This window comes from Rhea americana, unplaced genomic scaffold (genome assembly GCF_003343005.1).
Source record: "Rhea americana isolate MKP2758 unplaced genomic scaffold, rheAme1 scaffold_17, whole genome shotgun sequence".
In the NCBI taxonomy this organism is placed as follows: Eukaryota; Metazoa; Chordata; class Aves; order Rheiformes; family Rheidae; genus Rhea; species Rhea americana.
The window spans coordinates 2,392,587-2,406,698 of NW_028185816.1; the positions used below are offsets into that span (position 1 = coordinate 2,392,587).

General features: G+C 39.6%; 1 protein-coding gene across 1 annotated transcript in view; it reads right to left on the minus strand.

Annotated features, from left to right (window-relative positions):
* Positions 1-948: 948 nt before the first annotated feature.
* The window catches only part of RCN1 (reticulocalbin 1), a 14,093-nt gene continuing 929 nt past the window's right edge, over positions 949-14,112 (minus strand). Inside the window, exons 2-7 of the mRNA XM_085300981.1 lie at positions 13,966-14,108; positions 9,549-9,742; positions 7,962-8,140; positions 7,379-7,439; positions 4,083-4,282; positions 949-3,169 (exon numbers count right to left, since the gene is read on the minus strand). Of these exons, the coding sequence (XP_085157107.1) occupies positions 3,062-3,169; positions 4,083-4,282; positions 7,379-7,439; positions 7,962-8,140; positions 9,549-9,742; positions 13,966-14,108 (885 nt within the window). The 3' untranslated portion in view covers positions 949-3,061. The remainder of the gene's footprint in view (positions 3,170-4,082; positions 4,283-7,378; positions 7,440-7,961; positions 8,141-9,548; positions 9,743-13,965; positions 14,109-14,112) is intronic.

Genomic DNA, 14,112 nt, shown 5'->3' on the forward strand with positions numbered 1-14,112 from the left:
GTGCATTGAGCTTGAAAGGAGAATTTAGTGCAGAAAATGTACTATGCATTACCGAATGTTGGTAAGTGAAACACTATAAAGAGCTGTAGAAAGAGGATAGCCCTTAGAGTGAAATGACATCCATAGTAACTCATGTTCTATGTTTTTGTATCTTTATATTTTAGTATGACCCCATTACACTGACAATGGTTGATAATCTGATTATTTTAAGTCTCCTTTTAATTGTCACTTTGTCTTTTCCAAAGCTAAGCATAGCAAAGTCTATTCGAGTATCATTATTGTTGTTAAAAAAAATAACTGTAAAATATCATGGATCTGTATTTCCAGGTACTGCTTGCATGAATAGCTCCTCATTTTAGCAGTGTTACTCATGTAAGTATAGTTTTATAGTGGAAAATATTCAGGGTGTTGCAAGCATTAATGAATTGCGATCTCTCAGGGGACCACGATTTTTCTCTCAAATTTGACACTAATTCTCTTCCAAATTCATTGAGTAACGTGGAAGAAAATGTGATTGCTTGTCAAAGCAAAGATGCAGTTTTTTATTGGGACAGAATGCAGTAGATTTGGAAGTGTCATGTTTAGCTGAAGGCAGCAATGCTTAGTGTCTCAGCACCCAACTCCCACTGAATTTCAACGAGAGTTAGCAAACAACCTTCCCTTGGGCTCCAATGAAAATCCTTGGCTTAGTACCCAGTGTAAACTGCATTTCACTTGCAGGAAGCAAGCTTTGTTCTGAGGTCTTTTAAGGTATTGTTTCCTGAAASAGCAGAAAATAATCTAATTGCAGAGAGAACATGTCAATTCTGTTCCTAATGTATAAAACTGTCAAATGTAGTATGAAAGGAATAATCAAAAGGAAAAAAACAACAAAAAACAAAGCTCAAGATTACATTAAGATTATTGAATACAGTGAATCTTTCCAAATAGTAAACTAAACAGAGAACGTTCTGCATGTGCCAAGATACAATTTTATTGCTTCTCAGATAACACTGCATTTAAGCATTACTTTGACTTGAGGGTATTAGAAGAGCAAAAGCAGTTTGCTTATGGCTTATGACGTTTGTCCTACCGTACGTTAGTGGAGGAGGTAGGGACTTTTAGAAGACATTGCTGACAATGTCATAAGAAGTGCACACCAAAAGCTTAATAATTGTGCTAGCAAGAAGATGTGCTCTCTGCCAGACTCTGTGATCTAGAGTTTAGATTAATCTTCAACTGAAAAAAGTAAAATACTTAAACAGAGTTCTTATGTGACCTTATAAAAATGACACTGTTTATGGAGCTCATAGTTCTGCGTTGTTTCATGGTCATTTTCCCAAATTTGTTTCTTAAAAGCCRGAAGTACATCACAATCACAAAGCCACAAAGCTCTTCTCTCTGAATGGCTCTGTGATCACCGATGTATGATGCTGTATAGGAAATCTTCAAGGCACCTTGAAGTGAAGTGTCTTGTGGACTTCCCAGTGCCTGTTAACACCCTACGTATCAGATCTACTAGTATTAGTGTTCTGAACAGAGTCTAGTGACAGTGATAGCAACTGTATATGTTGAACTTCTTTCTAGGTGGGGTTTTTTTTTTTGGTTTGGTTTGGGGTTTTATTTTTAGATGAAGTGAAGCAGGAAGAAACAGTCGATGCCATATGACCAGCTGCAGTTTCTAGACAACCAGCCAGCCTACAGGAGATAGCCTCCTGTAMAGGAGCCTGCCAAATACAGCCTGCCAAAGATCCAGTGCTTTTGGAACTTCTGGCTTTAAAGGTTTGGTTCTGCTTTCACAGCATCTCTCAACGCTAGCCTGATTAGTGTTATTGCACCTTCATAGTATCAAAAAGGAAGTAATGGTTTTATTGTGCTTATTTAAAAACCAGTACATGTAAAAACAACCAAACTTTTCTAGGTTGTATRTATAAAAATTATACCTGTAACAGCTCACATTATACAATGTAAAACAAAACCAARCAAAACAAAACCAAAAAAAGAACAAACCACAGCTGTGTGGAAAAAGGAAAGCTTATCCTTTCCTTTGGAAGGAAAGCTCTCTCCACGCAGTTGCTTCAATAACGCATACTTACATACATACAAAACCACATGAATCTGTCCCCTTATGTGGCATGGAAGACAGAAAGCCCAGAGGGGGGGAATATGTCTCATTCTTTCTCCATCACAGAACTGCTGCCATTCACACTACATGAGTAGGAGTATGGCTTGGGTAAAGTGCGAAAAGCATGAGATAAATTATGCTCCATGTGGCATAATTCCTCCCAGGAAACAGCATAACCAACAGCCCACAAACAATTGTACACTATTCTGTTGTTCGAAGGAGCAGCTGTCACTATGAACTCTACACTCCTCATTAAGGAATGCCRGCACAAGCTGCTGGGCCACACGTGCTACCTCTGTATCGTGATGGGGTCACAGAGGAGGGCCAGATGTACATGTTGCACTTAAAGCTATGAACCACAGGGCTGCTGGATACCTTCTTYAGCACCACTGGACCAAACTGAGAAAAAAAATGCAGTGTGGAGAAAAAGGACGTGCATCTTGTTTATCAAGTCTTTTTTATATAAAAGGGTGGAACTATAATTCTCAGTTGTTATATGATGTTAAAGAAAGAGGACTAAACAACTTAGTCTATTTAAAATTAAGTTTCTTTCCAATCCTAGCTCTATTTCACTATAATAAAGTGGGTATTTGAAGAAAATATTTCACTACTGAAGATCCTCAGAATTATGTTTTAGAAGTGCAAAGTGCACTTCCCAGTTCAGGCTCTAACCTATTAAGGAAAGTTACTCTCCCTTCTTCTCCATCCTCCCTACCCCCTCCCCCCCCCCAAAAAAAAATAGAATTGTAGTAATAAGATTAACAGYTTAACAGTGTGAAAAGAGTAAAAGGCTATTTCTATGTAGTTTCTGAGGTAATRAGCTGGTATGTTAAAAATATATTGATACAAGTCATTCAGTTTGGAAAGTATCCCTTGTCCATTCCAAAAGGTGGGATGGACATGGTGACTTCTGTGATGTAGAGAAAAGGTCTGTGGCATACTGCTTTGTACACTCTATCATAGTTCATCGTGGTTTCTTGTGAGGTCCTCCCCATAATTAGTAGCTTGACTGCCAACAAACATATTCCAGTTGTCTAGAACCTCCTCTTTTGTTAGTTTTTGATCCTGGTGGGAAGAAAACAAAATTGCTGTAAGAACATTTTCAATGCTAAGTAAAAGACACCCCAGCACAGACTCATAAGAGACATGACAAATAGAAAGTTCTTCAAAGGGGCARGCTGCAGATTCAGGAATCACTGTAGCTGTCATGATGAGTGAAATYTGAATTCTAGTAGAAGTCAGAAGTCCCACTGTCTTCATTTGGGTTTAACTGTTAAWTAAAAGTGCTCTGCAATTAACTCACTGCCAAACAGAGTTATCTGGTATGCAGTTTTGCCTGTGGTTTTGTTTTGCCTTTCTAACTGTGAAAATGAAAATCTTCTGGTGTCTTTTGTTGAGGATGGTCACTGGCAAATATAAGTCTCTCTGCGTAAGGTCAGTTTAGTTTTTCAGGCTCCAACTTTGCTCATATTATAGTTCCGAAGATCACCATCTGGGATTTGCTAAACCATTAATCTCCCATCTTAGAGGAAGCAGATGTGCTGAACCAGTCTTTAAGACAAAGATGCGTTTGACGATATAAATTGGGGCTTTTTACTACCTCCAATTTAATGTGTATCTGATTTTTCTCTTGCAGTTTAAATTAACATATAAATATCCACAACCCCTCTTAAAAGAAGAAAGAATATTTTTACTATGTTAAAACTTGAAAGTGTATGAAGATAAAGAATTTGTTTTCTAACCTAAGGAAATCCAATGGGACTTCTACAACTAATAACACACTGCATTTTATCAACTGTACTTTGTTACCATACCAACTAAAGTTGCACTGATACATTAAGGCTCTAGCACTTACAGCCTTTAAAATTCCATTTAAAAAGTCATTAGGAATCATGGCTTGCTAGTTGATATTATACAAAAGAAACCAATTAAATATTTAATTTAACATCTTTTTTAAATATACCAAAGCACTAAGTACCTTGTCTACGTCTGATTCATAGACTAAGTGCCTGGCTTCAGCTAGTGCATGATCATAGTCTTGTGGGAGAATCCAGTGTCGAATCTCCTGTTTGTCCATCTTTCCATCCTTGTTGAGGTCACGAAAATCGGAAAACTGTTCACGCTCTGTAATCACCCAGTCAGGCTCTGGTCCACCTTCTTCATTTGCAAACATATCAGCTGGAGAAGAAATAAAGGTCTCACTCAAGTCACATATAATTTGCAAACTATGTAAAACTGAAGACATTTATATAATCTTCCTCAGAGGAAGACTAAACTTTCACTCTTTATAAAGAGTTTCTTTGTACAGAAAACAAAACATGGGATGTAAGTGGAGTAACTGCAGATCTTCTCTTCAGGCCTATTTCTTCACTGCAGGTGGTTCTGTCTATTCTTAAATTACCCTTACATCATAAGAGTGCACTGCTGGTGAAGCTAATCTCGATACACAGGAGAGATGTACCAGTCCAAAAGTCTTTATCCACTGAATTTCAGAGTGAAAAAAGTTCTTTAAGGATCTTTTCTTTAATAGCAATCATGAGTTTTTGTGCTGGGCTCAGATGCATGGGGAGAAAGGAGCTTAGCAATTTTATCTTATCCCTGTTAGCAAACGTCTTTGTGAGTAAGATCAGGCTCTAGCCAGCAGAGTGGTGAAGGGAATAAAAGGCATGGGGGAAATTTAAGAAAACAAAAATCTGATATGTGGAACTTGAATGTATCTGTCCTGCTTTTAGAGAGGCCTMTGTAAGAGAAATCCATCTTAGTAGATGAGTCCTTTCTAACCACCCAGTGCTGCAGCATGCTTCAGTAGAAGGTATTCTATACAAGGAAAGACTTGAAAAAGTTGTTACACATCAGTGGTACATTCTGCAAATGAGAAACATACASTGTGCACTTGTCACAGCTTGGGACCTTGGGCTGTGGTACCATTTGTGAYATAGGATGCATGTCTTGTGCTGTATTTAAAAAGCATCAGTAGGAAAATGCGGTAGTGACAGCTGTTACCTGTGTAACAAATTAAATGGATGTAAGAATGGCAGYGATTGTTAAGAGCAGATACTGATCTGATACCTGTTCTTTACAGTTTAGGCCTTACATAATAGTAAACCCTCTCCAGAGGTGTAAGTTTATTCACTTTATCCTTCTGATTTGCCAATCAACTGCTTCCTGGTCACTAGGGCTGCTTATCCCTCAAGCCTGCCATTTTCTATTATAACTAGCATGCTCTGTGGATGCTGCCCGTATCCTTTGTGGGTTTGGTTTTCAACAAGTGCCATGGAAARTGCACCGTGCATGGATGGTGTTAGGGCCAGAGGCTACAGGTATCTATAGGAGGCGCAGGTGCTGGTCTCAAACTGAGGAACAGCCTCCTACCACACCACAGCAGGAGTATGTGCACTAACTAGGCTGAACTGCCTACAATGTCCCTGAAATATGCTGTACCTGCTTATGCACAATGAGAATTTAGTTCTTACTGCTTAAAAGGTGTAACACAACTGGGAATATTTTGGTTTTTTTGCTTTCGCAAAATGGACCAAATTTTGTGACAATCAAAACAGGAGACAGGAAAGAAGAATTGTTCTACAACCCTCAGCAGATTTCCCCATCAMAGACCTGATCTAGAGGCTGCAATTTTTAAACTTTTTTTTTCCCTTATAAAATACAAAGAAGAGTTTTGGTTTTCTGTGTGCTTGTTTTTTAACTCTAGTTTGATAGAAAATAAAAAATGCTATATCTGAACAAGAGAAGTAGAAATATTTTAAGCGCAGTTTTTCCTCAACTCATAAAGAAAACTTCAGACAACACATTCATTTTCTTTTTTCGTTTCTTAACGTGTGAATTATATTGTTTATCTGAAGCAACTGACATGTCCTGTCAATTTGATTTTTATCATCCTTGCCAATGTGGGGTGATCGTGACTAGAACATTCTATGTTCCTATCTATAGAAGACAAGAAAAAACAGCATTCACATGGTAACAAATGTTGACAATTACCTTATAATTATATGTAGGTAATGTCACTGAATGAAATGAAATTACTGTGGAAATTATGCTGCTCTGTTATTTCAGTCATAAATGAATAGCATTCACATTCTAAGGCTAAATATAATTTACAAGGAATAGAAACACCCTGCCATTAATTAACATGTGTATATTGTTCCTGATTATATGTGAAATGAAATGATCTTTATAGCACCACTAGAAACAGAAAGATTCATTTGAGTTTGCTTTAATGCTTTCCTGGTGCTACTTTATTGATTAAAAAACCCATCGAAATGGGTGCAGTGGGAGAAGTTAGCTTTTGGTATCAGCATCATCATTCAAAATGGAAAAATGCATTACGTACTGCTGATCTTTAGTTATGTTTCCATTTGGTCCCCAAAGGTCTAAGTGCAAGAGAGCTTAACTGCCCAGTCTGATGGAAGCTAAAGCAAATTAACTGTGATCTGATGTTGATGCTTTCCATTCTGTTCTCTTTCTGCCAGTGGAGTAATGCACAGCTAACTTTCATGCACTTCACAACTGTCTGTGAGAACCTTAAATCTTAGCGTTAATTTTACATAGTTCATTTTTAATTCAACATTTTGTATTTCTGAAAGAAACATAATGGCCTTGCCACATAAGAACAAGCATTTTTTTTAGCTACTAATTCAACTAGGAAAATAACTAATAGAAAAAGGCATTTTTTTTAATACAGATCTGTTACAAGGTGTGATTCTTCATGTGTTGCCAGCCATGTTTCCCAGCTGTTTCGCATAGCCAAGCACTGTTCAAACTTGGGTAGAGACTAACTCACTTTATGATCTTCCATTTCTGAACAATGCTTTCAAAAGCTGTAAAACTAGTCAAATATTCAGAGAAACCGGGAAAGGCCCATTTCTGTTACAACAAACCCCTACAAATGTTATGGTCTCGTCTGGAAGAATGGAAATACTGTATCATTTCAAAAAAATGTTCTACCTTCTGTACTCTGTTTTTTGGAAATAGCAGCACTATTTTAGCAAGRTCTTCCTGTCAAAACCAGCCATGGGTAGCCTCTTGCCATGGAAAAATATCATTCTAGACCCTCTTAGTTAGCCAAGTTKTAAGAGGAAGATCTTGGGCTGGAAAATGCCAGGAATCTTTTCCTGTTGATGTTGCTATCTGCTTAAAATTAAATTAGGCTTGGTTGGTTGAAATGGAGCACAGAAATCTTTGTGTCATAAATACTGATCTAGAATTTGAGAAAAGACAAATTGACTGGAGATTTAACAAGAAACAAACCTCAACACTTACCAATGTACTCATCTTGATCCACAAAACCATCCTCATTTTTGTCTATGTCCTCTAAGGTTTCCTAGAAAACAGTTTTGCATTGAAGTAGTCAAGAGAGAACTGAGAATTCTGACTACTCTCCTCACTGATCATTTCACATTTGAGGCCTGCCCCAGAGAAACTTACTCCCTCTGAATCCAGTGTAATTACTGTTCATACAAGGAATATACAAATCTCCTTTCATGCTGAAGAAATTCCCTGCACACGAATGAACTGGGAAGTATACCTAAGTTTTCATTTAGGGAAGATACAAGCTTACCTTGAACTTTCATGCATGTCAGTAAACCCTTCCTTTTATTTTGGTGCAAGTCCATGGCAGGACGGTTTCTAGTTCCATTTCGGAACAGTCTAAGTGCATTTAACAAGTCTTCCTTGTACTGAAAGCTCTAAATCAAGTGATTTTCATGGAAGGCATCCCTTTCTGTTCCCCAACTGGCTACTGGAGTGTATCTTTCTAAACTCTACATGGAAAGGTTAGAGAAGCATTTCAATGATCATCTGAAAAGTAAAAGCAGAAAGAATGCCATTGTTTTGGTCTGCTTACTGAGACAACAATGTCTTTCATATGCTCAAATTCCTCCGGGTGAAGAAAGGCAGTGAATTCTTCACGAGTGGCAGCTAAGTCTCCATCCAGATCTGCAGTTTTGAACCGTCTTTCATCTCTGGGCAGCATTTTTTTAAAATTGTGCTGATCAGTTGCATCTTGGAATTCTTCTGGATTTTCTGCAATTAATCAGACAATCTTTAAACTATATTTGTTCTAAAACATACTACCACAATGAAGCCCTCCAATTTGCTAACACATACTCAGTAGGGTCTAGAAATACGAAGGTTTATTGCCAGAACAGCTGCTCTGTTAAAATGGAACTTCTCTTCCTTGTGAAGTTTTAAATTTGGAGTCARTTAGTTTGATTTTAAAGAAATTTGGTAGTTCAGGTAGATGGCCAAATGAGCCTTCTATTTGAATCTAGAATGAGGGATTTTGCAATACAGTATATTACCATTCATATAATTTTTTTAATCTGTTTTTTTAAGGTCTGTTTAGGCAGTTTCTGAGGTAATTTCATTCACAGACGGTTTATGCTTCTTAGGAATCAGTATGATCTATACAATCTTTCAATTTCAAAAAGCAAGCAAACCTAAGACTGGTTTCATAAGCTAGCAGACTGACGGAAATTACCTAACTACTACGCCTATGTTATGGGGAACCTAACAATTATTTTTCAGCTTAAAACAATAAGATTTTTCAGGGTGTTCAGTGGCATGACAGGAATGCTGTTTGATATAATTTTAAAAATAGGATCACTAAAAGGGGATCACTAAACTGACTTCACACATGGAAAATACACGTAACAATTTCTCAATTCACATTTTAGGAAACAAAGAGATTTGAAATTGTAGTCTTTTTCCTTATTACTGCTTTTGGAAGCTTGCCCCAGAAACTGCCCTATGGTAGCTAGCTTCCCATTTCCAGTATAAATGTACTCATGGTCAGTTAATACCCATTTGTTCTTCTGTCAGCATTGTCCTTTAGCTTAAATAATCTTCTCTCCTCTTGTCCCTTGATTAACTTACCAAAAGCAAATGGAATAAATATGAAAAATAATATAAATCAGGTGTATTTTTAGATAGATGTTTCTTTTGCCTGATTTGTTAAAGAGTTTCATTTACAGTTGATCACAACCTGCAGCATTTCATTCTGCAGGAACTATTTTCATCAGTAACTTTTYTATAGCTTAGACTCAGCCTGAATTTTTAGCAACTACTCATAAAATTTTGAGAGCATGAGTTGAGTAATTACTGGCTAATCATGCTATAAATTATTTTTGAATTAAAKTAGCATTTTTTAATGTTAAAAAATAATACTGAATTTCTAAACTGGAGTAGGAAACTTCAGTTCAGCTTTGTAAATACATCTAATAACCACTCTACAAAACCCTCTGTCTACAGGTGACCCATGTGGAAATGGTTGCAATGAACGACTAAAAAGTGCTTCTAATCTCTGAATGTCTCTAAGAGTTAATGCAATTTTCAAAGTCCTAAATGTGATACCCTGCTGACTGTAAGGTATGATTTCATGCCTAATAACCTCAGACTTCTTTTAACATGTAATCTGAAAATGTTGTCTTACCTAGATAATAGCCATATGTGGCTTGTTTGTATTCTTCCCAGGAGATTTTATTGTCCTTGTTTAGATCATAATCTTTCCAAACTTTGGCCACATTTTCATAGATGTAGCGTTTCTGTACCCTTTTAATCCAGTTTTTCAATTCCTCTGTTGTGAGATAGCCATCTTTGTTGTCATCTATTCTATCCACAATCTTCCTGTAAAAGGAGACAGGGATCTTTAACAGCTGACAGGAAAACAAAGTCCATTCCAGTCCAGTTTTAGTAAGCTTTATGGGGGCCTGATTTTTGTCTCACTGTTCTCCACAAAAATGCAATGCCCAAAACTCAGAAAGCTGTCCTGCTGGCTAAGGCCTTCTTATATTATGCAGATTATCTTAAAAGAAATCTTTTCCCATGCTTTACTTAATATTACCATGAATAGTTAAAACGGAACTTGCACAATCAAAATGAGCGAACAAAGCACCTCAAATGGTGTATGATTCTGGATTTCTTAAGATTGTATCTACCAGCATTCGAGGGAACCTGTTCAGTGTCTATAGGGAATGGTCACGCTGGGAGTAAGAGGCTAACCTCACCTCAGAAGCAAGCCTGCATTGCTGCTTGCCAGAGGCAATCAGGGCAAAAACCTAGGATTCTGCAGACTCCTGGAATTCCTTCTGTGGCCTTCCAGCAGACTGATGCTGGGTTGGAGTTGGCTATATGTCTGTGTAGTGCAGAGGATATGTGCCATGTACAGCTTCCTCTTCCAGTCCTGCCCCTTCACTTCTTTCTGTTTCTTTTCTTTCTTTCCCAGAGAAGCAATATTGTTTGTATTGCCAGGAATGCCCTTTATTCATTAATTCAATAGTTAGTCTGCAGCAGACTCCAGCCACTGTTGGCAACTTGGATCTAAGCCAGTACCCTGTGTAATGCTGCTTAGCCTCAAGTCCTCTTGAAATCGGCAGCTGTTAAGGTATTGGGGGTCTCCCAAAGAAGCCTCAACCTTTGACAAGTTCTGCATGTAGCTGCAAATAAAACTGGCCTGAAAAATGGTGCAAAAAGGGCAACTCTTCCTGGCACTTAAGTTCTCYGCAATAATCTATAAAGGGATGCCTGTAATTCTAAATGCCACTAATTTCGAGTTTGTGAAACTGGCTTCTTTTCTAGCTACAACGGTAGACCAGATGATAAAAGCCTTTATCTACAGTAAGAGTGCAATCTGAGTCTTGCAACTTGTAGGTAAACTTGTGTTAGTATTGTATTTTGGGCACTGGCCTGTGGGAAACTATGCACTCTACTCCTGGGACGAGGGTAATTGCCAGAGTGGCTTCAGTTACAGCAGCAGTTTTAACTCTTGAATCACTACTCATGAGACTACAGGAAGGATCTGTAGTTGCACAGCATCCAGCAGTTCAATGACTACCAGTGGCAGAAAAGTGGCAGTCGTAGAACATCTTGGTTCCCCACAAAGAAACTGGCACTGGCCGATGGGAACTGCTCAACTAGTGCAGCAATGGCCTTTCCTGAGCCTCAACTATGAAAGCAGTAAGTACAGAGTCAAAAACCAGCAGCAGATTCTGCTGAACTTCCAGCAATCTTGTGTTAGTCTGTTATCAGATTTGTAGTGTATGCCATTTACTGTAAATCAGAGCAAAATGGTATGCGTTTCAGATCTGGCTGCAGAATTCATAATAAGGTATTTCTGAGCTTGAGGGGGGAGAAGAATTACTGAATTCCTTCTCTGGGGTAGAAAAGCATGAGTGTTAACTGACTGGCAGACTGGAAAACTCTTTTTCTCTTTTATATAAATCTCAAGGGGATGTGACTGCTGAGTCCCTTTCACAGCACAATGGACTGTATTTATCAATGGATTTGCCCTACAATTAATTTGACTTAATTGGTTTAGCTGATATTTAGCGTCTATTGTTAAATGCAGTAAGTTAAATGCTATAAATGATTCTGCTAGCAGTTTGTTGTAAATTTTAACACTTCCTTCACACTCTGGAACTGGAAAGGTGAGGAACTGTGCTGCATGCAGGCAGCACTGTTTATCGGGATATGTTTCATGCCTTGTTCTTTCTACCTGAACTTTGTTTTTATAGATGCATTGCATCCATGCACACTCTGCTTCCCCATCAAAGATAGGGGACAAATGTCTTGTCTACTGGCTCCTAAAAGTAGGGTATGAAGCTTTTTATATTGATAATTACCCATTCAATATCTCAGGATCATTCAAAGTTTTGTAGTGGAGCTAACGGATACTGCTAAGTCTGAAAAATCTTAGTGCCTTCATTTTAAATGGTTAATTCTTGAATACAGCAAAAATTTCAAGCAGCATATAACAGACACAAAATGCCAGGTCATATTCAGTAACTTATGTGCCCGAAYGTGTAACACCTGCAGCCTTTCTCCCTTTAACTTCTGTGAGATTACACTCAGCGTTAGTTTTCCACCTTCTAACAAGAAAGCTGGAAGCCACATGCAAGAGGTACATACAACCTGCCATTAGAGAGAGAGAACAAAGTTGGGGCAGGGAAATCATTGCTATGAAGTGGCTGAAAGAACGCTTCCCTCTGTACTTGATGCCTGAGAACAACTGTATGTGGCTAAACTCTAACCTTTGTCTTTATAAATAACAGAAAGTTATATTGTGAGGATTTGTAATCATCCTTTACGTTCTCTGAAAATGACAGGCCTGCCACAAATGATGGGGAAAACATTCACAGGACTGCAGCCACACTCCCCTTCTTAACTGCTGTCCCTGCTCTCTCAGTGAAATCACTGGATGCTGCACTGGGACTAACTCCAACTTCTGCAAAGCCAGGTGAGTTACGGTACAGCACATAGCCTAGAAATATGTGAGTCTCCCCCTACGAAGTGATCCAGTGTGGCAGGAAAGGGAGAAGGGATGCTCCTGTCATTGAATCGGTCACAAGTGCAGGTCTGCTCCCACGTCATGGTATTTATGGGCTGGTATGTGCCACTGTCTCAAACTGGATCATACCGCACAGCTGCAGCCTCAGCTGCCAGGTAGCTGAGTTTGCAAGGTTTTTCTGTGTACTGGCTGTTTCTTTTCTCTCTCTCTCTCTTTTTCTCTCTCTCTCTCTTTTTTTTTTTTTTTTTTTTTTTGCTGGAGGAAGATGAGAGTAGCTTTGCATTACTGCTGTCTAGCCCTGGGATTCCAGAGCATAACTGATATGCTGTCACCCCTCATAGCCAAGTTAAACTGACTTGCCAAAGCAGCAGCATGCACTGTGGTTAGAGCAGCAGACTATACATTTTCTCCCAGAAACTTGTTAAATYATTTCCCTCAACTGAAATACCTACACTGATATAAGTTTAAAAGGAGACTTAACATAAGRGTGAGGCTGGTTTCTGGGCTTGGGCAATCCCATGTTATTGATAYACTTTATAAGAATCTAAGACAGATGATACACATTGAGAACATGGGTTTTGTTTCTGTCTTGAAATAAGGTGGACTAAATTGCTCACTTCTGATATCCACTTTATCTGTTTACCTGCTGAGATACAGGTAAATAACAGTGACAGCTTYCAGTCTCTGAGACAAGCCTTGATACTGTGCTAAGAGCTTACAAGGGAACTAGGCAGGATATATGACGAGTAAGTACCACTCCATAGGGAAGGAAAAGCAATGCTAATCTTAATGAGAGCATACAGACTTATAAAACTATTTTCTCTTTAAATATATATTTATGAATATATGATTATCTTATATAAGAGTATCTTTCTTCAATTACTGTTAAACCCAGCTCTAATTAGCCATCTTGCTTCTTGTAAAAGAAGGTATAAAGGAGGGAGAAGCAGTAAGAGAAGGCAACTGTTKCCTGGACCCTGTTATCAATGTAAAGAGCAGTGTGGAAAGTAAGGTCAACAGTACGAGAGAGCGAGCAAAAGTGTCAYGAGTGGAAAGGCTATGGAAAGATGGACTTGTAAACAGGAGCTGTAACCAGGCAAAGAGAAGAAATGACTTAAACTTGATTCAAACTAATATGGTCCAGGCAGGTGGCTCAAGAGGTAAGGAGCTGTAGCAGCAAAGCACTCCAGCGGCGATCTGTCTGGCACCTGGCACAGCACTGCACACAGCAGCTCCCTCCCGGAGGCACTGCGTTGTGGGGCCACGGAAGGCAGGAGAGAAAAATACAAAAGTGAGAATGAATGGTTTGTTGCTTGTCTGCAAAATCAGCCAGGTGGTGGAAAGCGGCGTGCCCGAAGAGATACCACGTAGCACAAGCCCTTCCAGGGCGCCTGCGCTGCGGGCCGCACGGCGCCGCGCTCCCGGTGCCGGGCTCCCGGTGCCCAGCGCCGCCGCCCCGCCAGGCCCAGGCGGGGAGCCCGCCCGAGCCGCCCGCGGCCCTCCCCTGCCACGTTAGCGGGCCGCGGCAGCCCCCGCCCGCCCCGCGCGGCGGCAAGCCGCTTACCCCAGCCTCTCCCTGCTCTCCTCCGGGCTGAGCTGGTCGAAGCTGCGCGCCTCCTCCTTGCCCAGAAAGGCCTCGTGGTCGTACTGGAAGCCGGGCCGGTCGTCGTGCTGCTGCGCGCCGCCGGGCCGCGCCCGCTCCTGCCGCGCC